This window comes from Lissotriton vulgaris, chromosome 5 (genome assembly GCF_964263255.1).
Source record: "Lissotriton vulgaris chromosome 5, aLisVul1.2, whole genome shotgun sequence".
Classification (NCBI taxonomy): Eukaryota; Metazoa; Chordata; class Amphibia; order Caudata; family Salamandridae; genus Lissotriton; species Lissotriton vulgaris.
In genome coordinates, this window is record NC_141693.1 from 1,701,415,438 (window position 1) to 1,701,438,516 (window position 23,079).

General features: G+C 47.3%; 1 protein-coding gene across 4 annotated transcripts in view; it reads left to right on the forward strand.

Moving 5' to 3' along the window:
- Positions 1-23,079, forward strand: part of FMNL1 (formin like 1) — a 419,565-nt gene that overhangs the window by 374,005 nt on the left and 22,481 nt on the right. For all 4 annotated transcript variants that reach the window (XM_086923863.1, XM_086923862.1, XM_086923864.1 and 1 more), the window contains 2 exons: positions 4,574-4,703; positions 6,662-6,825. In XM_086923863.1, coding sequence (XP_086779989.1) covers positions 4,574-4,703; positions 6,662-6,825 — 294 coding nt within the window. The remainder of the gene's footprint in view (positions 1-4,573; positions 4,704-6,661; positions 6,826-23,079) is intronic.

A 23,079-nucleotide genomic window follows, 5' to 3' on the forward strand; every position in this document is an offset into this window, starting at 1 on the left:
GGACAATGTGAGTAATACCCAAGATGCACTGCAGCGAGAATCGATGAGGATCCTCCCAGTCCCTCCAGCTGCTGACCCGGCAGCGGAAAGCCTGCCATTTCACCCTTACAAATGTACATAGATCCTAATCCTTCCTCACTCCCACCAGATACAGGGGGTCACTTAAAAAGTGGTGGCTGGCCCTGCAGCCCAGAAGAGACTCCCACATTTAGAGCTCAGTCTGCCTAGCGGGGACATCTTTGCCTTCAGAACATCCGCCAGTTATGTACAACAGATTAGAACATTGGAATGTTGGGAGCTCCATTGCAGGCAATGGAGTGCTCCCTGCTTCTACGGGCCGGTAAAGGCCCGCAGAGCAACATTCCAATGTTCTACAAAGGCTTCTAGAAGTTCGAGGGGATTTATATCCCCTCGAGCTTCTAGACCCCTTTGTTTAATTTGTTAGAACATTCTGCCCTCTAGTGACAGAATGTTCTAATAGCCTTATAGCCCTTCGTAGCAGGGCTATACCAGCTATTAAAGTCCTGCTGTTTAGTTAAAGTCCCTCGTCTTCGGCTCGGGCTTTTAACGATTCAGCGGGCCTTTAATAGCCGGTATAGCCCGCTACGGTGGGCTATAAGGCTATATTCCTTGCTAGGACAACTGTTTTCAATTTAATTTGATCAATTCTCTGCATCTCTTCAACCCACGGTAGCTATGAGGGCTTATCAGAAGAGACAGAACAGTATCATGTATTTCACATGTATGAGTCTCATACTATTTGTCATATGGCTGATGCTTAACACATTCAGTTAACTATCACATCTGCTACTTCTACTATTCAAGAATCATGAACTGCTATTGCATTATCTACACCCATCCTGTTTGTCCCCAAGGAGGAGGTGGACCCTAGGAATCCCAGGGGCATATATTTACATGAAAAGTGACGGAGTGCGGTGTTAGCCTTCTTGGCTTAACTCCGTGCTCCGCCACTTTTGAAATGCAGGGCTGTACCGTATTTACAACAATACGGTGCAGCCCTGCGTTTCCCTCTGCGATGGGGCTAATTACAGCTACCTCTCGCCAACACAGGCACCCTAGCACCATAGTGCAAAGGTGCCTGCGTTGTGGGAATGTTTGTTTATGTGCAGGAAAGTGTCCCTTCCTTCACATAAACAATATTAAATGGCGATTTGTAACTTCTATGTGTGCTGCTTTGTGCAGCACAAATAGAGGTTGCAACTCGTCATTTTTAAAATTATTGTTTATGTGCAGGAAGGGAACCCTTCCTGTACATAAACAATCATTCATGGCGTTTTGCTTTTTTATGTTTGCTGCACATTGCGCCATGTTAAGACCAGGATTGTTTAGGTCATAATTTTGGCGCTGCCCCTTATTTACACCACCCGTGTAAATATGGGGCAGCATCAAAATCAATGGGTGTTGCAGCAGAACACCCACCGCATCACCCATTGCCCACCCCTTTCACGCTAAGTATAGTGTGAAAGGGTATCTTATTCACAAGGCACCGTTGGCTTAATGTCGCCTTGTGAATAAGGCGAAGCCCCTATTGCCACAGGAAGGTCAATAAAAGTGACATTTCTGTGGCGATAGGGCCTTGTAAATATGCCCCTGGTATCTGGCAGGAGAATCAAAAGGATCAAAAGGATTAAACCCTAAGAGATAAATAGTGAAAGCCTCAGTTTAGCCTCTCATCAGTTTCAATCAGTCGTGCAGAAACTGAGGGGCATAATTACAAGCCCCGATCGCCACAGGAATGTCACTTTTGGTGACGTTCCTGTGGCGATAAGGGCTTTGCCTCATTTAAAAGGCAGCGTTAAGCCACTGAACGGGGCTTAAAACCGCCTTGTGAATAAGGCCCCCTTTCAAGCTACACTTAGCATGAAAGGGGTGGGCAAGGGGTGGGCAAAGGGTGTTGCGGTGGGCGTTCCACTGCAACACCCATTGTTTATTTACGCTGCCCTCTATTTACAAGTGTGGCATCCGGGGCGGCCTTAGGCATGTGCACCTGCACAGGGCCACCAAACCCCAGGGACCACCATGCCAATATATATCTTAAATATAATAATCCTTTGAGGATGGATACATATTTGCGTGGCGGCCCCTGGCAGGGATTTGGTGGCCTCCTCTGTTCCACTTCCAAACACCCTTCTCTGGCCTCCGCCCTGCCCGGACCCCCTCTTCCGGGGCCCCCTACCTACACTCCCTGCTCAGGGCCGCCATGAGCCTAGAGCCGCCCCTGGTGGCATAAATAGGAGGCAGCGCCAAAATTAATACCGGGGAGAACCTGGTCTTAACATGGTGAAACGAGGGGAAATGCTTTATTTCTCCTTGTGTTTGCTGTTTCTAAGTGGGCTGCGTTGTGCAGCACACATAGAAACAGCAAAACACCACAAATGATTGTTTATGTGCACCTTACTGTGGAGAAGTGTGGCTCAATGGTTAGAGGCGGCAGACCCGGAAGCTGAGATCGGCCTGGGACCAGGGTTCGATTCCCAACGCGGCAGGGTCTTGGGTCAAAATGTCTGCGGGCTTGATAATTCTCGCCTCGGCGCCTACACTTTATTATTATTATTATGTTTCTTATATAGCGCAGGAATCGACCCCTGAAGGGGTATCTCTGCGCTTGCGTTGGGAACCCGTCCTGGCTTTTCCCTGTGAGATAGCCCCTACAGGGCATCCCCAAGGTGAAAGCCAGGCATCCCGCCGCGTGGGGGCCGTTGTGGAGATTAAGCAAGCTTAATGCCCAGAGTTGCAGAGTGTGAACCCAAGATTAGGTCAGGCACCGAAGCGAGAATTATCGAGTCCATGGAAATTTGAGCTCAAGACCCTGCCGCGTCAGGAATTGAACCCTGGTCCCGGGTCTGACCTCTGCTTCAGGGTCTGCCTGCTCTAATCATGTGAGCCACACTTCTCCACTCTAACCTTGGGCTTCACTCTGCAACTCTGGGCAATAGCTTGCTTAATCTTCACAACGGTCCCTTCAACGCCGGGGATGCCTGGTCTCACCTTGGGGGTGCCCAGAAGGGACCATCTCACAGGGAAAGCCAGGACGGGTTCCCCAGCGGTATACAGCGCCGGGACTCCCGCGGTGTGGGCAGCTGTGTGCTTTAGAAAGTATACAACATTTACATTTTTACTGCACATAAACAATCATTCCCTCAATGCAGGCACCCTTGCACTATGGTGCAAGGTAGATTAATTTAGCTCCAGCGCAGGGAGAAACGCAGGGGTGCACCGTATTTCTGTAAATACGGTGCATCCCTGCATCTCCAAAGTGGTGGAGAGCAGTGTTAGCTATTTTGGAGCTAACCTGCACTCCCCTACTTTATTGTAAATATGCCCCTGAATTTTTTTATTATTTTAAATTTTTCCTTTTTCTCTTCATATCTTTATAACAGGGCTGACTCAACATAGTCCACGCCTTTACCCGTTTTCTCCCAACCAGAGTTTATGCTCCTTGGCACATGCATCACGCTAGCAAATTAACACCCTGTACTGCTTTTGTTTTCTGATTTCTGTATTTAATTTCCGTTCTTTTTATGACCATTCACAACAGCATGCATTATTTGTGCTGTTTTCGAACAGCAAACCACCTGAAACCAAAACATAGATGTTTTTAGGGTACTTTATGTGTTGCAAGATGGTCCAAGTATCTGTGCTCAAACCCACAGAATGCAGAAGACGAAGAGTACGATTGCAGTCAAATAAGGTTAGATCAGCCCGTAAGGGGATTGAGCGCCAACACAGTTGTATGTAATATGGCAGTAAATTGAAAATTAGAATCTAGTAGTCAGGAGAGTGGAAGGAAAATGGCTGCTGAAGCTTTCTCCGGTTGTTGTCTGCAAAGGGTGTTACAGCTAGATTCCTGAAGCATTTTTGCGGGCGCAAACGGTGCGAATCGCAGAATTCGGCCTTTTGCACCCGCAAAAATGGCATTTGAAATTCATCATTGGGTCATGTACTCGCAATTTGAGAAATCACAAAAAATTGCGATTTCTCAAATCCTTTGGACATGTGTGTGCGCAACATGAGTCTAATTTACATTTCAGGGGTGCTACAGGGTGTCCTGTGGACACCCCTAGCACCCTTGAAATCGCATCCTTATTTGCGATTAGCAAATTGCTAATCGCAAATAAGGAATAACTCCCCATTCATTCCTATGGGCCTAGGCCCATAGGATTGAATGGGGAGTTATTCCTTATTTGCGATTAGCAATTTGCTAATCGCAAATAAGGAATGTGTAGGAATCGCAATTTATTTTGCGATTCCTACATGAATTCCGTTTTGCGAGTCTGTAATAGCGATTCCTTATTATTCGCTATTACAGACTCGCAAAACATGCCGATGATGAATCGGGCTGTAAGGCCTTGGCCCATTTTACATAGAACAGTTTTGTTGTCTCAAGTACTCTCAGTTTGGAAGTCTATGGAGGTTGGCATTTTCCAAATTGGGAGTAGCTCCAACGCTCAATTCCCGGCGTCAAGCAAAGAGGCGGGCGGTCTGAATGATTTTGTAGGACCACTGGCAGGTACAGATAAACACATCTAGCTTTTTGGGTTCTTTTCCTCAGCTCCTGGACACCAAATCGACAGACCGCAAACAGACATTGTTGCATTATATTGTGAAGGTAATTGAGGAGAAATATCCAGAGCTGAAAGCATTCCACGCGGAATTACACTTCCTGGACAAGGCTAGCCCAGGTATGTAATGGGTTCATTCAGGTATGTGTTACTTCCAAGGGTTGATGTCTGACTATCCTTTGGTAACCAAGCGACCAGCACATTCAAGCATTGTACTGGAAGGGACCCTGGATTAGAACCTAACGAATTGCCCATCAGTAATCATCAATTACATGGTTTGGCTACAGAACTTCTCTCTATGTCAGGTTTCCTCAAAGTGTTGAGTAACACCTTCAGGCACGGACTTTCAAGATTATTCAAGGCAGGTATGGTCTACTGTAGCAATTGCACAAATTCTACCCTGAAGGTCTATAAAAAGGTCAAATGAATGTCGCACAGATAGATTTACAGGCATTCGGTTCAGAGGGAATTTATTTGCATACTCAGGGACAGATTTAATAACATTTTGTGATGGGGTTGGGTTACAAAAGTGATGCCATTCGGTGCAAAACATTTTTGGGGGGATTTTCTTTCTGCAAAATTGTCTGAAAGTAACACAAAGCTCTGTTTTTTGCTGCTTTGTGTCAGGGGCTTCCATGGGTGGTACATAGGTCTCGTCATGCAATCCCCCCAAACCCTCAACTAACAATAGTAGACAGAGCTATGCACCGTAAATAATGCCTCTTTGAGGCAGGTGTTAAAAGGGAGAAATGTTCTCATGTTTTCAAGTTTGAATGAGTGCCTCAGGTATGGCACTACCCTGTTCTCTCAGGCTTTGGTTGCAGTGCTGCTCTGCATTGTGTGACAGATTGCTAAATATGCCCCTTAGTGGTTAATCTGGAAAACAAGTAGGGGTTCAGGCCTCAGGGTATGATTTGTGCATTGCTTGTTTACTGGATTAACACATTTTCAGTGTCAGGATTTAGGGCATGTACACAGGGAACACATGTCACCATTGTACCTATGCCTCAAGATCTCAAATAGCAAGGCTCCTCGCCATCTGATCTACTGACAGGTCTTTAAGATCTACCACAGGAGTTCTGAGTTACACCAGCGCGAGGACTGAAACAAAGGAAGGAGATAGAAATCTTATCCATGAATGTCGGCTCATCACCTACATATCAGGCATCAGTTTGAACATCTGCTTATTCACATGATCCTTCCTCTGAGTCATTCCGGCTGGTCCAGCTCATCAAAATTCTAGACACAACTTTGTGATCTGCAAGTCAAAGTACCTGCTTACGATTTATTTACCAATCTACATTATACAAACTATCCACTGGCCATACATTTCTTTTTGTAGCCCCATCTACTTCAAATCCCAGGAAAATGCTGAGCATTGACTCCAGGTCTCATGTTCTGCAAGAATGCATTTGGCATGGATTGGCAGGATATTTCTGGGCGAAAGGGATCCTGCTGGCATGAAGCTGCTGAAAAGGCCTAACTTAGTGGGGGTGGTTATGGAAAATCCAAAGGTTCGGAAGAAATGCTTGATCCGGACAAGTGTGTATTAATCTCTGAATTCGGCATTCCCTCCAAAAATGACGGATTTCCAATCTTCCACCCAACTTTACACCAGCCCCCAATAACTGTCCAACATCTCGTTGTCTAACACTGTCACATTTCTGTCATCATTGCCTAAGATATGGATTAGAAAACATGTTTTAACATGGTTAAGGAAATGTCTACTGGTTGCTGTAAGCCGGAAGGGTTAACTCTAGGATAGAAGAGCAGGACATTGCAAAGCCTGACTTGTAATAAAAATCTTCTAGAAGTTATTGGCATTCTTCCATTAACACCACTGACACAGGGTGTGCACAGCTTCTACCATGACTAGGCTACTAACGATACATCGCACCGTGGCGATGCTTTCTCCATGATGGAGTCCTACACTTTGATGAGTATGATGCATCTGCACAAGATGGCTGTTGTGAGTGCTTGAGTGATGTCAGTAAGGGAACCCCCAGACTGCATGTGTTAAACTGCCCTTCTCCCACTCCTGCCACTGATTTTCTTGCATCACCTTCTTCCGCCTGCAGTGTCGCTGGAGGGGGTGATTTCAGCTGTGAAGGGCTTGCAACGCGGCATGGAGCTCACCCGCAAGGAGTTCATGAAGCAGGACGACAGCCTGGTGCTCAAGGAGTTTCTGAAGAATAACCAGGACCTGCTGGACAAACTAGTAGCCGACAGCAAAACAGCGCAGGTGGGGACTCATGCATACCCCAACCACATTATCCTCGCTAATCCTGTTTGCATCGGTCAACGCCACATAGTCAATGCTGCTTCTTTCACTCTGCACCAAACCTTCATTGCTGATTGTGTCGCTCCACACCACACTAACACAGCTGGTATCACTCCACACAGCTCATTTAATAATGCTTGTCTTACGTTACGCCACACATAAAATGCTGCTTCTATCTTTCCACAACAGCCTCTAAATCAATTAGTTCACCCCTGGCTACCCCTCCATCATGCCATACGATCTATTTATGAAAGTTAGCTTTCCCCCAAACTTTGCTCCAATAACACTATACCTCCCTCTAAGGTTATTCATATAACACCACAACTCCCTCTAAGGGTGTTACTATAACTCCACACCTCTCTCTAATGCTGTTGGTACTATACTCTCTTCTAATGCTTGCCGTGCCTGGATACCCTCTTGAGCGATTAGTGCGCTATACAAATCAATATAACATAACATAATAGTACAATATTCCCTCAATACGCTTTGCCAAGCTAGCTGCTCTGTTGATGCAGCTCACTCTTTGGTCTCTTTGGCTCTTCAGCAACAAAGAGGGAGGTTGTTGCAAAAAAGCTTAAGGAAAATGCCCCTGGCTTGCAGGGAGTTTTCCAAGCTACATGCCAGGGATATTTTTACATTTTCTTGCCAGGGGCTACCAACACTCACATGGTAATACCAGGTATTAAAAATCAGTAGTGGTTGTCCTGTTCTAAAAAGGGGGCGCTACTACCATCGTGACCCTGAAATGAAATGAAATGAAATGGAAATGTGACTTGTAGAGCGCTGCAGCTGCCCTGAGGCGTCCAGGCGCTAAAAACAGAAGGAGCCCTCGTGAGGTTACTTTGTTAGGCATTAAACAGCAGGGTTTTTAGCTGTTTACGGAAAGTAGTCAGATTGGGGTTATTCCTCAGCTGCAGAGGGAGGGAGTTCCAGAGTTTGGCAACGTTATACGAGAAGGAGCGTCCTCCTGCTCTGGCTCTGCGAATTCTGGGGATCTCGGCCAGAAATGCTGTGGAGGAGCGGAGGGATTTGTTGGGCCTGTAGGGAGAAATCAAAGGCCGATTGATGTCTGGGCCAGTTTCCCAGAATGTCTGGTGGGCGATACAAAGCGATTTAAATTTTACTCTGTCCCTGACAGGTAGCCAGTGCAGGGTCTTTAGGCTGGTTCTCACTGAGGTCCTCCGGGGGATTCCCAGCAGCGCTCTGGCAGCACAGTTCTGGGTGCGTTGGAGCTTCTGTAGGGTATAATCCGGGGCTCCCAAGTATAGGGCGTTATTAAAATCCAAACGAGATTGGATTAGGCCCTGTATAATTATCTGTTTGGCCTCGAAGCAGAGGAGGGGCAGGACTTTCTTGATCACTCTAAGGAGGCCAAAACAGGTGGCTGAGATCTTAGTGGCCTGTGTGTTAAGGCTCAGAGACTTGTCAAGCCAAACACCTAAACATTTGATGTTGTCTCTGGGGGGTGGGGCCACTCCCATGCTTGGTGGCCAGATCGGCTCTATGGAGACTGGGGAGGCTGTGCCCAGGATCATCAGCTCAGTTTTATCGTCGTTTAACTTCAGGCATGAGCTCATCATCCACTTCTTTACGTCCTCCAGACAGGCCGCTAGGTCTGGTGGCGCCTGGAGGCCGCTCTTCTCTGCCAGGGAGACCACTAGCTGGGTGTCGTCCGCATAGGAGATGATCTTTACACCATGCGGACGAACAACCTCAGCCAGTGGCCTCATGTAAGCGTTGAAGAGCGTGGAGCTTAAAGAGGAGCCCTGGGGGACTCCGCATCCCAGGGGACGAGTGGATGAGCGGGACGTGCCGTCGAAGACCTGAAAGGTTCTGTCGGATAGAAAAGAGTTGAACCATATCAGGGCATCTCCGGTCACTCCTAAGTCGGCAAAGCGGGTTAGCAAGATTTTGTGATGTACCGTATCAAATGCGGCACTTAGATCGAGGAGGATCACTGCCACTGATCCTCCTCGATCCAGGAGCCGTCTTGCCTCCTCAGTCACAGCCAGTAAAGCAGTCTCTGTCCCATGTTTGGTACGAAAACCTGTTTGGGAAGAGTCGAGGAGGTGGTTTTCCTCGAAAAACATTGTCAGAGTGGTATTGACATGTTTCTCCAGAATTTTCGATGCCCAAGGGAGTAACGAGATTGGACGATAATTACTGGGGTTGGCCGGGTCGAGGGAAGGTTTTTTCAGTAGGGCCCGCACCATAGCATGCTTCCATGTTGAGGGAACTGTCCTACTGGTTATGGAGGAGTTCATGAGCTCCAGGAGCGTGGGGAAAATAGCTGTGCTGGCAAGGTTTAGTGAGCCTGGGGGGGCAGGGTCGCACGGGGAACCGGATTTTATTTGTTGTGCCAGTGTCTGTACGGTTTCCAGTGTTATCAGGGGAAAAGACTCCAAGCACTTGGTCGAGTTTGAAGTCAGGTGCGGGTTTTGGCCAGGGGGGTCAGTGGAAGGATTGGGAAAGGAGAGATAAATTTTATTGATTTTTTGGAAGAAGAATTCCGCCAGATCATTGCATTTAGTCGGTGAATTGTTGTTATCTGTGATCGGAGGCGGGGGTTTGATCAGGGAGTTGACTATGCGGTAGATTTCTTTGGATTTGGATTTTGCCGTGGTTATTTTAAGATTGTAGAAGGCAGCTTGCGAAGATTTGATAGCCAATTTATAGTTCCTGATCATTTCCCTGTAGGTGGCTTTTTCTTCAGGGTTGTATGAAGTGCGCCACTTTCTCTCCTGTCTTTTACAGAGACGTTTATGGTTCCTGAGCTCTTCTGTGTACCAGGGAGCTGTTTTGCTGTGTCTCTTAGATTTTGGTGCGTGTTCTGGGAGGACCTGGTCCAGAGAGGTGGTTATCCATTCTTCGTATTTGTTATTATTGGAGGTTGGGTCTTGGGAGAGGGAGGGTCTCGTGGTACATAGAGCTTGTGCCCAGTTGTCAATGGGGAGTTTAGACCAGTTACGAGTTTTTCTTATGGTAAATAAGGAAGAGGGTGGTTTACTTGTGGTCCAGTTGAAGGCTATTAAAAAGTGGTCTGACCAAGGAAGTCTGGTTATGTTGCCCACTTTAAGCTGGTCGCAGTTGCTGAAGATTGGGTCCAGCAGGTGTCCCTTTTCGTGTGTGGCAGATGGAACTCGTTGCTCGAGTTGACATGCGGCCAAGCTTGACTGGGTCTCTTGTGCCGAAGGGTCTAGTGGGTTGTCAAAGTGAATGTTGAAGTCTCTGAGTAGGGAGAAGTTGGAGGGGGAGACAACCGACTGGGAGGTCACAGAGAGCAGGGATGTATTGAATTGTCCTATGGGGCCGGGAGGGCGATAAATGAGAATGCCGGTGAAGCACGCATTAGGAGAGAATTCGATGGCAAAAGAAAGGTTTTCGCAGTCCTCAATATCTTCCGATAAGTGACGACAGGTATAGATTTCTTTATATATGATCGCGAGGCCGCCACCTCTGCCCAGTGGTCGGTCGGCTCGTGCTATCTGATACCCTGGGATGATAGCTTGTGCTAGGTCTGGCTGAGAATCTTGATTCAGCCAGGTCTCAGTCAGGAACATTACATCTGGGGAGTGTTCCTCTAGTAATAGGGAGATCTCTAGGCAGTGTTTTACAAGGGACCTACAGTTTAAAAGAAGCATGGAGTAGTTCTTTACCTCGCCTGTTAGTTTGGTGGTTGGCGTTCATAGATCTAAGTTGCAGTACTTACAGTGTCGGGGAATCTCCAAGGGGTATAGTGGCGTGCCGCATTTAGGAGAGATAGGTGGCCGTAGCTGGCATAGAAGGTCTGGGCTGTATACCAGTTTGTCGCCTCTGGGGGAACCAGGGGACGTGGCCCTTGGGCCCGGCCGGGCACGGACGAGCGCAGACGAGCTTGCCTTAAGCGCGCCTTCGGCGCGCAATCGGCGCGCCTGCTGCGCTCGTCCGCTGCGCGTCCTATGGTTGCACATGACTATAAGGGAGAGGAGGGGCAGAAGGGGGCGTGGCCTATCGAATGGGCGTGTCTCCCTCCGCGACAGCTTCCAATCAGCTGTGCGGGGTGCTGGCTGAAGCGCGAAGCGAGTGGTGGTGGGTGAGGTATTTTTAAAATCAAACACAACACACACAAGTGAGCACAAAATTACAATTTTTAAAAGCAGTAAGGCGTCTCCCGGCTTTTCGCCTCAGGAGGGGTAGGTCTGTCTAAGCGCCGCTTCCAGTCAGCGCGCGCTTATGTAGTGGTAGAAGGGGGCGTGGCCTATCGAATGGGCGTGTCTCCCTCCACGACAGCTTCCAATCAGCTGTGCGGGGTGCTGGCTGAAGCGCGAAGCGAGTGGTGGTGGGTGAGGTATTTTTAAAATCAAACACAACACACACAAGTGAGCACAAAATTACAATTTTTAAAAGCCGTAAGGCGTCTCCTGGCTTTTCGCCTCAGGAGGGGTAGGTCTGTCTAAGCGCCGCTTCCAGTCAGCGCGCGCTTATGTAGTGGTAGAAGGGGGCGTGGCCTAGCGAATGGGCGTGTCTCCCTCCGCGACAGCTTCCAATCTGCTGTGCGGGGTGCTGGCTGAAGCGCGAAGCGAGTGGTGGTGGGTGAGGTATTTTTAAAATCAAACACAACACACACAAGTGAGCACAAAATTACAATTTTTAAAAGCAGTAAGGCGTCTCCCGGCTTTTCGCCTCAGGAGGGGTAGGTCTGTCTAAGCCTGGTCAAGGCTTTCCGTGGATGGCTCTGGCGGAGGCTCTGCTGCTTCTAAATGAGGCAGGGAAGTGCAAGCTCTCAATCCCATCTAACTCAATAAAAAGCAGAATAGGAACAGTTACTCAAAGGTGAACTAGGGGCAATCAAAGCGAGGAAAGACACAAGAGGATAGACAGGGAGACTTCAACAAAAGAAACCAACAAAACTTGATGAAGGTTGTCCACAACGTTACCTGCAGCACATCCACTGTCTTAACTTACTTCAAATGGTAAATTTGGAGAGGAAAAGTTAGAAAAGTCGATTTTGAGATGAACATTTTCATATGGCTAATTCAAAATCAGTGGCGGTTTCTGGCTAAGGGCGTCGGGGCACCGCCCCCTTTACTTTCACCCAGGTCAGCCATGAGCCATTCTCTTCACTATGGGTTTGTTAAAACATTCTGCACACACTGCTTGCAGCTTGCCAGTCAGTGAAAGCTATTTCCTGAACGTGCTGGCGCTACCTGTGGGCAGGGCCACAACCTAATGTATTTGCCGGTCGGAGGATACAAAATTTTACATCTATTGAGGCAAGAATTTTAGATTCTATTAAGGACACGGAGGCGAGGATTATGCTGTCTCCATTTCTTGACTGAACTCACAGCAGCCAATAAAAGTAAAACTACACAATGTAAAAACATCATTACCCATGAGGCTTTGAATCACGCCTCCTTATCACAGCCAATGGCAACATCACAAAGTATACAAAATAGAAAGCCACCATCCTGGCTTCCTCTTACTTTGCGAAACATCAGTCCAAAGTTACGAACCAAACAAAGTCTCAACTCTCAACGGAAAGGTAAACAGTTCTTTTCCATTCTCAACGGAGAACATAATCCACACTTCTTGAGGTCATCTGTTTCTCCCACGGGGATGATCCATCTCCAACCGGAGTAACCATTCAGTTCTTGTTGGAATCATTTCCTAAAACAGAAACAAGGTTGAGAAAGGGAACCCACAAATTTGATTCTCATAGGGTGGGCATTTAATACTGTTGTGAACATAACAATCAAAGCAATTTACATACTTGGGGATGCATCCCCACGGGTTTGCCATCAATATGATTGTGGCCTGCTGAGATTGTGGATCTGAAGTTATTAACTGATCTGAAGGCAAGGCCTGATTCCGCACACTCAGAAAGGAAATTCAAAATCTCAGTCACATCTGATCCCACGGGATCCACCTGACGTTGAAGGCACCAAACCACCCATCTCTTCCAAGAAGCTGAATATCGCTTTCGGGTGGATGGAGCCCAAGCCTTTTGTATGAAGCCGGCAGCTGCCTGCGAAAGGCTTGCAATGCTCTCATGTCTCCTGAGAGCGTACACACCATCAGAGTTAGTTGGTTCTGCAGGACCAGCGGGTGGCAAGCCCCCCTGGAGAAGTGTCAGGAAAATCAGGAGTTGAAACGGAAGATCCACAGACAACTCCAATAGTGTGGGAAACCACGGCTGAGTCTTTCACAAAGGTAAGCACAAGCAGTGGTTTGGTATAGGTTATATGGCGCCACTTAGAAAGTCTCACAATTGATTTGTCTTAGAGGTTATATCTGACGGTGCTACAAGGTAGAAGGAACCACTTTAATCCTTCCAAACGCGGCACAAGCCTCAAACAAGCTATAACACTCCTTAGCACACGTATATTACAATATTGTGATATATGTACAGGTGTTTCCACATTCTGATACAATCACAAAGCGTAGTTATTATTGGTACATCAGTTCGTGTTTATTCTTGTTCACTGGAAACTTTCCACACAGCCGACACGTGTTTCGTCGTAATTGGGAATGTAACCCACGACTTTTTCAAGGCTGCAGAGTTTCAAAACAAAAGGAACATAGACATATTGCCATATGTATGTGTACTTAAAGTCATTATTTCAAGTCTAATTATAACCATTCTTCATTTTACCATTCAGGTTTATAACTGTGGCCCACACCGTGGTAGGGTGCCATAATCTGTATGTTAGTGAGCAAAGAAGAAAACATATTGCACATCATTTCTTCTCATTTAGAAGAAGTAACCCACACCTTGATAAGTTGTCACAGTACATGATTCAAAGTGAACATTGTTCTCAATTAAGAGTCACAATATAGTATGAGAAAATTCCATTGTTGCGTAACACAGAATGTACCTCTGTTTCTTACAGAAGGTCTATGAACCTTTATGAAATGGAGAGATCTAGTACTCGAATAGTCTTATTAAGGCGTGATTAAATACTGTGTTCCATTGTGATCAGTGTGCACATTTCGTTCTCAAAACACCCTAAACCAACCCTAAAGCTCTACTCGAGCGTCTGGGGACAAGGGAATGAGATGGTCATAGGGGAAATTCTTCTGAAGGTAATAAATCTTGAGTCGCTGAAGGGCCCGGTAATGCAAGGGGGGTAAGCAAGGGGCCCAACAGGCCCACAGTTCTTGCCAGAACTCAGTACATGATTCAAAGTGAACATTGTTCTCAATTAAGAGTCACAATATAGTATGAGAAAATTCCATTGTTGCGTAACACAGAATGTACCCCTGTTTCTTACAGAAGGTCTATGAACCTTTATGAAATGGAGAGATCTAGTACTCGAATAGTCTTATTAAGGCGTGATTAAATACTGTGTTCCATTGTGATCAGTGTGCACATTTCGTTCTCAAAACACCCTAAAGCTCTACTCGAGCGTCTGGGGACAAGGGAATGAGATGGTCATAGGGGAAATTCTTCTGAAGGTAATAAATCTTGAGTCGCTGAAGGGCCCGGTAATGCAAGGGGGTAAGCAAGGGGCCCAACAGGCCCACAATTCTTGCCAGAACTCTCAAAGAAATCCTCTGTTTGGACTGAGTGGACTTGATTTCCCTCCTGATAGACTTGATCTTGCTCAAGGGTAGGTGAAGTTGGGCAGAAACTGAATTTATTAGAAAGCTCAGAAATTATATCTGTTGACTCGGGATTATCATTGAATTCTTGATGTTGATGACGAAGCCCAGATCCTGTAATAGGGACATCGTCCACTCTAATGAGTGAGGAGAAGAGTCTGATCTTGCGCCAGGATTAACATATCATCCAGGTACACAATGAGGCGCACTCACATTTTCCAGAGGCGGGAAACCACTGGTCTCAGGAGCTTGGTGAAGACCCATGGGGCAGATGGCAGGCCAAAGGGGAGAGTGCGATAGCGATACTACTGCCCTTTCCATTGAAACTGCAAGAATTTTTTATGTGAGGGGCAAACTGGTACCGTAAGATAGGCATCCTTCAGGTCCAGCCGGACCATCCAGTCTTTCTCCAGCAAGAGCTCTCTCAGAAGATGGATACCCTCCATCCTGAAATGCCTGTAGATTACATAAGGGTTGAAATCTCTTAAATTCAAGACTAATCCCTGACCTCCTCCCTTCTTTTGAACCAAAAAGACTTTGCTGCAGTATTCCCCAGGGATGAAGGGTCCTACGGCAATAGCCCGTTTGGCCAAAAGCTGTTTGCAGTTCGGAGTCTATAAAAATCTGTTCTTGAAGGGAAAAAAGGAGAGGACGAGGGGGGGGACACCTGACAGGGGGAATCCAGAAGTTCTATCTGATAGCCCTGAACAGTCTGAAGGATCCACACATCTGTGGTGGGACTTGTCCAATTGACAACAAAATACAACAACCTGCCCCCTAGGGGAATCAACGGGCACACAGGACTTACCAGAAGACTGGGAGTGGAAGTTTTTGTATCCATGGTTAACACCTCTGTTGAATCGACCCCTATAGCCACGAGACCTGGAGGGGTAGAAGCCGGCTTGGTCAGGCTCCTGGGTATAACCTCTGCGTCTGGGGATAAAGCCTCTCTGAGGACCTGGATTGGTGTAGCGGCCGATCGAGCGTCCTCTGCCACGGCCAGCCCTACCAGAGACCTGATGGAACACTCTCTTAAGAGAAGATTGTGATTTATCGAGGGAGGCGAAGGTGCTCACCAATTTGGCTATGTCCTTTACAAACTTTTTGCCAAAAAGCTGTCCTTCGGCCAAAGGGCCCGGTTCAGATGAGGCCAACTCCACCAATTGAGGATCAATTCTAAGCAAAACAGACTTGCGCCGTTCGGAGGCCAAGGCGCAGTTAGCGTTTCCCAACATACAAATCACCCTCTGCGCCCTACCAGCCAGGACTTTGGGGTGAATAGAGGCCCCTGTCTCCTGTGCCTGGAGGGCTAACTCAAGAATTTTGGCTAGAGGGCCCGAAAGGTCAAGAACCTTATCTTGGCACGCCCGGAGGGCGCAGTCAATCCCCTTCTTTTTTGTACTTTTTTAAGGAGGTGGTCATAGAAGAGTCTATGTCTGGAGTTAGTGCTACCTTGTGAGCTAAGTCAGGGTGGGGATATTCCGATTTCAGACGAGCCCTAACTTCCTTATCAAAACCCTTATGTGAGTTTGCATGTATTCTGCCACTGCAGGGGGAGAGTTCCAGTCAGCTGGCCGAGGACGAACAATGTCTGAGGGGTCAAACATGAAGGGAGGGGGCTAGGCCGGGGAGGAAGAGTGTTTGCGATTCTTAGCGCACTTGAGAGGTCTAGACTCCTGGGATGAGTCTGTGTCTGTATCTGTAGTGGTATCATGAATAGAAATGGGGGAAGAACGTGGTGGAGGGAGGGTCGGGCGCCATCTTGGGCCTGCTCCTTGGACTTGCAGAGCTTTGAATATGTATGGACATGAGGCTATGGGAGGCTCAGGCATTCTGAAGGAGGGAGGGGGCCTGGTACCGAGGACGAACCCGTGGGAGGAGGGGTCGGGCAGGGGGAACTAGAAGTTCTAACTTTTGTGCAATCTGCAACAGGGCGGAGGAGAGGGCTTTATCTAACTTGTCATTCAACTCTTCTTATCAATGATGTCCTCCATGGACTCATCGTAGTAATAATCATCATCACCCTGTTCCTCAAACGCAGCAACCTCCTCCTGGTAGAATTCGCAGCCTGCCATAATCTAGGTGAGTATGAATATTCAATCTGAATAAGTCCCCAGAGGGAAGCAAAATTATCAGCCTACAATCAAAGTAGGGTATCGGTTGGGAGTAATGCCGGGGACAGGGGCGTAGCTAGAGCTTGTGGCGCCCGGGGCTATCCCTCAGAGTGCCGCCCCTGGGGAAAGGGGAGCAGGGGGGAGAGTGGAGGGGGCTAGTACCGCCGCTAATAGTTACCTCGATCATTGTGCCGCCTGGGGCAGACCGCCCCCCCCCTCCCCCCGCACACCCCTAGCTACTCGGGTGCCCAGGAGCTGCGTAGGACTCCCTGATTCAGAGAGAACAGGAGCTGCGCGCACGAGCTCTCGAGGCGAACGCTGGAGGCCTGACCTGGCTCCGGCGTGCGTCTCTCTCCCAGCGGGCGGGCTAAACACTTCAGATCGCGAGCGGCAATCAAAAAAAGCCAGAATGTTGGCGGCAGCACTAAAGCGGACAAAAGGGGTCTAAGCACCTAAAGCGCAACACGCGCTTGTCGCTCTGGGGAAAAAAGTAAGAGGTTACGAGCGTGTGTTTAAATAAGAACGGAGCAGCGCTCCGGTATAGGAAAAATGAAACAGTCGCGCTGCACATCAATAACGCGCGTTAAAAGGTACAATGCAAGACGCTCCACAATACGTTTATAAAGTCAATAATAGTTAAATCAGCCGACAATATCACATTAGTAGTGCATTAGTAGTGCAAAGTAGACAAAATAGAGAGGCACTCATCTGGGCTGCGGAGCAGCAAAGAAAGAGGAAGCCAGGATGGTGCCTTTCTATTTTGTATATTTTGTGATGTTGCCATTGACTGTGATAAGGAGATGTGGTTCAAAGCCTCATGGGTAATGATGTTTTTACATTGTTTAGTTTTACTTTTATTGGCTGCTGTGAGTTCAGTAAATGAATGGAGAAAGCATAATCCGAAGCCTCCGGTCCTGCTATAAAATCCCACAGCCCTGAGGGTTGTGAGGTCATCAGCTCGGCAAATACATTGCATAAAAGACCAGTCTCCACCCCCTGAAGACGTGCGTTGAAAATTAGCCCAGGGCGTTTTATTCTCAAGCCCTGTAATACTGGGGCTGCACGTCAGTCAGGGAGTGGAGGGGAGGGTCACCCCACCCTTTCCCAACTCGTCACAAGGGACTGCCCTGTGATGAGTTGGGAAAGGGTTTGGCAGGCTGCTGGCAGGCGGGAAGCAGAGACATCGAGTCTGCGCAGTCATCAGGATTTCTGCAGACCACTGCAGACTCGAGTTGTCTACTCCCTGCGGCACTGTTGTTGATGGCAGGGGCGTGAGTTAATGCCATTATTAGAGCTACGGGTGGTCCCTGTGTTGAGCACTGGCCGCCAACTAGATTGCCCAGACTGTGTGTGCAAATAGCGTTTTGAGCCACCCCCACTTTTTGATCAACTGCTGCCCGCAAGATAATTTGGGCCGCAAAATACAATTTTGTGCAGTTTAAACTCAAGTGTTGGCAAATTACTGCAGTATTTTCACAAGGCTGAAGAGCGAGGAGCCTGTCTGTTTTGTTTCTTTAGTACTCCCATGGGTAAAGGATGAGTGCCCCCTGCTCCTGTCCCTCTGGCAATCATTTATTAAAAGTTCTGGAAAGTGTGGTTTGAATAGAAAAATAAAGCAGCCCATTTAAGAAGGAACTCACAGCATTTCACAGGAGTTAGTGCACAATGAAAGGAGCACTTGTGCTTCTGTTAGTTCTACCTATCGGCCATGCAGATTCCAGAGTTAAGACTCCAAATATATATGCAAATAGTCATCATATGTCTTTAACTTCCAGCTTCATAATATGGTTGTATGTACAGAGCACCCTTGGTGGAAATCCCAGCTGATAGAGGTTGCAGATTAGAGCTGATTTGTAATGTCAATAATTGTCTAATTAGTTGATGTCTAAAGGTGCCTATTGGTTTCAGCTTTTTATTATTATCAAGTAGAATTTCCATACAGTTTTTTTTTACAATGGGCACATGCAAGGAAACGTTATTAAACCCATATGCCGCAGTGTAAAAGGTCAGCCCATACTAGTATCGATGCCCGGGCTGCTGGCGCAAGACGCCTCTTAGTTCCCATTCTGAATAATTACCAAATAAAAGAGACGGGCGCTGGGAGCCGGAATCAAAGAACAGAGTTTATTTCTCATGAGGAGAGCCAGTCATTTCAGACACGAAACAAGGTGTCATCGGGAGGTGCTCTAACAAGTGAGCTGAGACTCTGTCTTTTATACTTTACAGAACACTTGGTATTACAGTCACAGCATTGTAAAACAAAGAAAAGACATCCTCATAATCCTCGTGTCAATCCTACCCCACATGTGTTCACAATAGGGACCCTTGACCTGCTGATAAGAGGGGAGGGCAATCACGCAGCTGAGTGTTCTGCCAACTGTTTAGGATGTATGCGCCTGATCATAGCCCAGGGGTGGGGTGGCCAGGATCAATAGTGGGTCTTTTGTAGAGGAGTGATTTCATACAATAAGCAGTAAACAGTATCTCCTGGCTTAGGCGATGACCTCAGACATGTGTGGACAGTCAATCGCGGAGGGAGGGTTTACTAACAGAGGGGTTATTCATGAAAGGAAAGGAGGTGTTGGTCAGGCGCGGCCGTGACTCCCAAGGACAGGGTTTTGCAGAGGAGGAAGGTTTATGACTTGTCCATGTGAGGGAGAAGGAGGGGGTCAGGGTGCGCGCAGGGTCAGAGTCGCACAGAGAGAGAGAGAGATCTTATGACCTGTATATGAGAGAACAGGGGCAGTCAGATACAGCTGGGGGGCTATGTCAGCTGAGGCGAAGGATGCTTCTTCAAGAGGGAAATGGGGGGGGGGGGTGCCTGGGTCAAGCAGGAGGGTTGCCTTTCATAGCAGGGTCGCGCAGAGTACTGGGTTTCATGGTCTATGCATGTGAGAGTGGGAGGGGGGGGGTGCTCAAATGCGCGCAGGAGGGAAGCCAGTGATTCTAATGAGTGGGCAAGAGGCCAAGGTGCCTAAAATGGCTGTCATGTACATATGGGCACGGGCTTTTACTGGCGGAGTGATACGGTCAATATTTTATGGTATTCATGGTGCATACAGGGAGAGGAGTGGGAAAAAGGGAAATGAACGCTGCTTATGTACATCAATTTTTCTATTTTCCACAGTCGCCCCTTTTTACATAACAGAGTTCATTTTTGTAGTTGATGGGGGCACATATAAACAACGAAGTTCATTTTCCTATCCTTCCTAGTTAAGGGGCGTACATATAAACATGTGGTTGATGAAATAGCATTTGTCAATACTAACATATTGCATAAAAATCATGAACAGTTGGTGCGATTGGCAAAATGCAGTACATAGGAAATTGCATTTGTAAACGTACTACATAGCATAAAAGCTTCTGACTTTCAAAAACGAATGTGACCAATGAACATTTTGACCAAGTAGTTGAGGGAGGAATTCAGTCCAATAAGATCTCTTCGCCACAGTGTCTTTTTAGTAGTGAGCCATCACTGGTAGGCTCTAGTCCGTGTCCTTTCGTTGGCGCTGTTGAGCACCGGCGGTGGAGCTATAGGTCCAGCTCGGTTCTATCCTTACGCGTTGCAGGGTGCGGTCAGTCCTCTGCTGTTAGACCACAGTCCTGTTCCCTAAACAATCCATTAAGCGGCGCCTTATGCTCGGCACCTATATTTCCGTGGCAACACCCTATTCCCACTTGAATGCAGTTCTTCCTTTTGGCAATAAGTCACGTGGAAAAGAGGGGGTGTTGTTTCGATAGTCGATGGGAGTGAGAGGGCGGAGTGGGGGCAGATTTCCTGGGACACACCAAAGGGACCAAGGGAGCAATGGATGACAAGCAAGCAGGCCCATCAATCGGGCTTGAAAAGGGGGACGGAGGCTCCAGGCACATGTGGGTTGGCGGACAGAGAGCTTCAGGACAGCCCTTCATCCTTTCTTTTACCGCCTTTGAAAGTGCTGCCTCGTCTCGTTTCTTGTTGTGCTGAGGCTCCACCTTTGGTCGAGGTCGCATGTGTCTCATGATCTGCAACCAGGCTGTGCGTCACGTCCGGCCCTTCTCCTCCGGTGATTGAGTATCTTTAAATGGGTAAAAACAAGTTTTAGAGAACTGGCAGGAGAAGAGATTTTTACATGTGAATTCCACTCGCAATCCTAGCACCTGGCGTTATGCTCATTGGTCATAGTCAGAAGTCTATTAGCATGAAGTAAGTAGGTGGGTATTTCTACTGCGTTCGCACCAAGTCTAATCGGCGTTCGTTCATGACATATATGGACAGAGGTCAGACTCCTGTCACTTGCGTATTTCATCAAAAACCCCAAGATTGACAACATTCAGGGGAGACTCGTCCTTCTAACCCGAGCCTTAACAGTCTTACATTTCCCTTTAGAGCTTGCTAACTCTTTCAAACAGAGCGGGGTGTGCAATCATTGAAAGACACGGTCAAACAGGTTTTTCTCGATGGGCTGCAGTTACTCATGGTCATCATATATATATATCGGGGACAGTAGCTGGGGTCAATCAAGTGGGGCGGGGACGCTTCGGGCATTCGTGCTTGGGTGCAAAGGGGGTGGGGCAATCTGGGCATTGGGGGTCAATCTGGACCTCGACGCTTGTCTCTAACAATAAAAATTAGGATGCCATTGACATATATTCCCCCTTATAAAAGGGCCAGATTAGGAGATATCAGTCGTCTTACCTGTCCTCTCTTTCTTAGCCAATTCAAGTTCATTCATTTTGCAGAAAGGAGAGGTAGTAATATGGCAAGTTACAATCATTTTAGTTTCTGTCAATTTTGCTGAACACCTTCGCGTTCACTAAGTTTCCAATTAGACTGGTGCCGACGGGGCACAATATTACCATACAAAAAAGATGGGACAGGGGGACTCTCGTAGGGAGTGAGAGTCGTCCGCAACCTAAACGAGCCATTCGGTACACGTATGACATGTAGAGAGAGGGAGAAAGAGAGAGAGAGAGAGAGAGAGAGAGACGTGTACGAAAATAGGTCATTTAGTGTGCTCACAACACAGAACGACAGAGGTCAGGTAACACGCAAACGCAGACAGAGGGAAGACAAACCCGTACATTACATACACACAAACTCAGACAAGGGAAGACAGTACATGTGTTACATACAAAAGAGTTCACGACAAAACATAAAACAGTTATTGGCCAAACAGAACTTCTGCATGCTGCGCATCTTTAGTATCCTATTTATCTACGTGCTCAGCTCTTTTTACCTTTTTCCTCCTTTTCCTCTCATTTACTATCTTCGCGAGTGTTCTCAGCTGTTAATACTCACACCTCGGTCAGCCGGTCAGAAATTAACCTGGTCAGGCTATTGCCCATAGGTGGATCTTAAACCACTTTTGATTTTCTTCCTTTTGGTTGGATGTTCTCCAGGCTGAGGCAACAGAGGGTACTGATCAGGAGAACAGTCGGGCAGTTTCGTTATATCTATAAGAGGGTGAGAAGGGGGGAGCAGTATATTTTGAACATCAGCAACATTTCTAACTTCCCAGACGGGAGCAGCCTTGGTAACCCTTACCCGTGCATTTTTCTTTTGTCCTTTCCCTACCTAGTCAAACGTCTAGTTACATTCTTTAACGTGTTATTTCAAGTCAATTTTCGTCATACAGTACCCGTCAAGTCTCTAGGTCAGTCCGTCCTCCCAGCCGTTCTAACATGCTAATTTCCAGTCAATTTCCGTCATACAGTACCCGTCGAGTTTCCATGTCAGTCCATTTTCCCAGTCGCTATGCTCTAATGGAGGAACAGTCATATTTAAGTCTACGTTTCTAAGAACTTATCGTCATAAGGACTATGCTCATATTCCCTCCTTCCCTTTTTCGTCGGTGGTTCGATCATCGTTCTCCCATACTTCAGCCGATGTTCCAACGCGACCTGCAGAAGGGAGGAGAAAGAAGGGGTGGGGGGCAGCATTCAAACCTCATCAGCATGCAGTAATCCGGAAATGTTTTTACCTACCACATACTCGACCTATCTCCACGTAGTGCATTTCTTTGCCATCTCGGCGTTTAAGCCCAGAGGGACCAGTAGCGTCAGATAGATAATCATTGATGATCTGCGTATCTACATGAGTTACTTGGTCGCGACCCCTTTAGGTTGCGTGCAAGGGTGGCGGTCAGGTGGTATTTCTGTGGTGTCGTTTAAAAGCGACTAAAACACTTTTCCGGCTGCCTGTCACACATAATGTAGCTGCTAAATATCGGGTCCTTTTTAACCTTCAGCCTTCATCATATTTTCTCGTTGCTCACAGTAGTACTACATTCAAAACTCATTAATGCAACCACTACAACTATGCTTTCTTTTTCAAAATACCTTTAATAAAAAGTGCTGGTGTATAAAATACAGGCCTACAACCCAGTGGACCAGCCACGGAGCAGATTGGAACTGTACATAGGAAGAAAAAGTTGATGGCAGTTCATTGCATAAAGTGCGGCAGTGCAATAAAATCGTATCGAACTTTACTACAGAGCAGGCTTGATGCATATCAAGAATTCAGTTTTTCAATTAATTC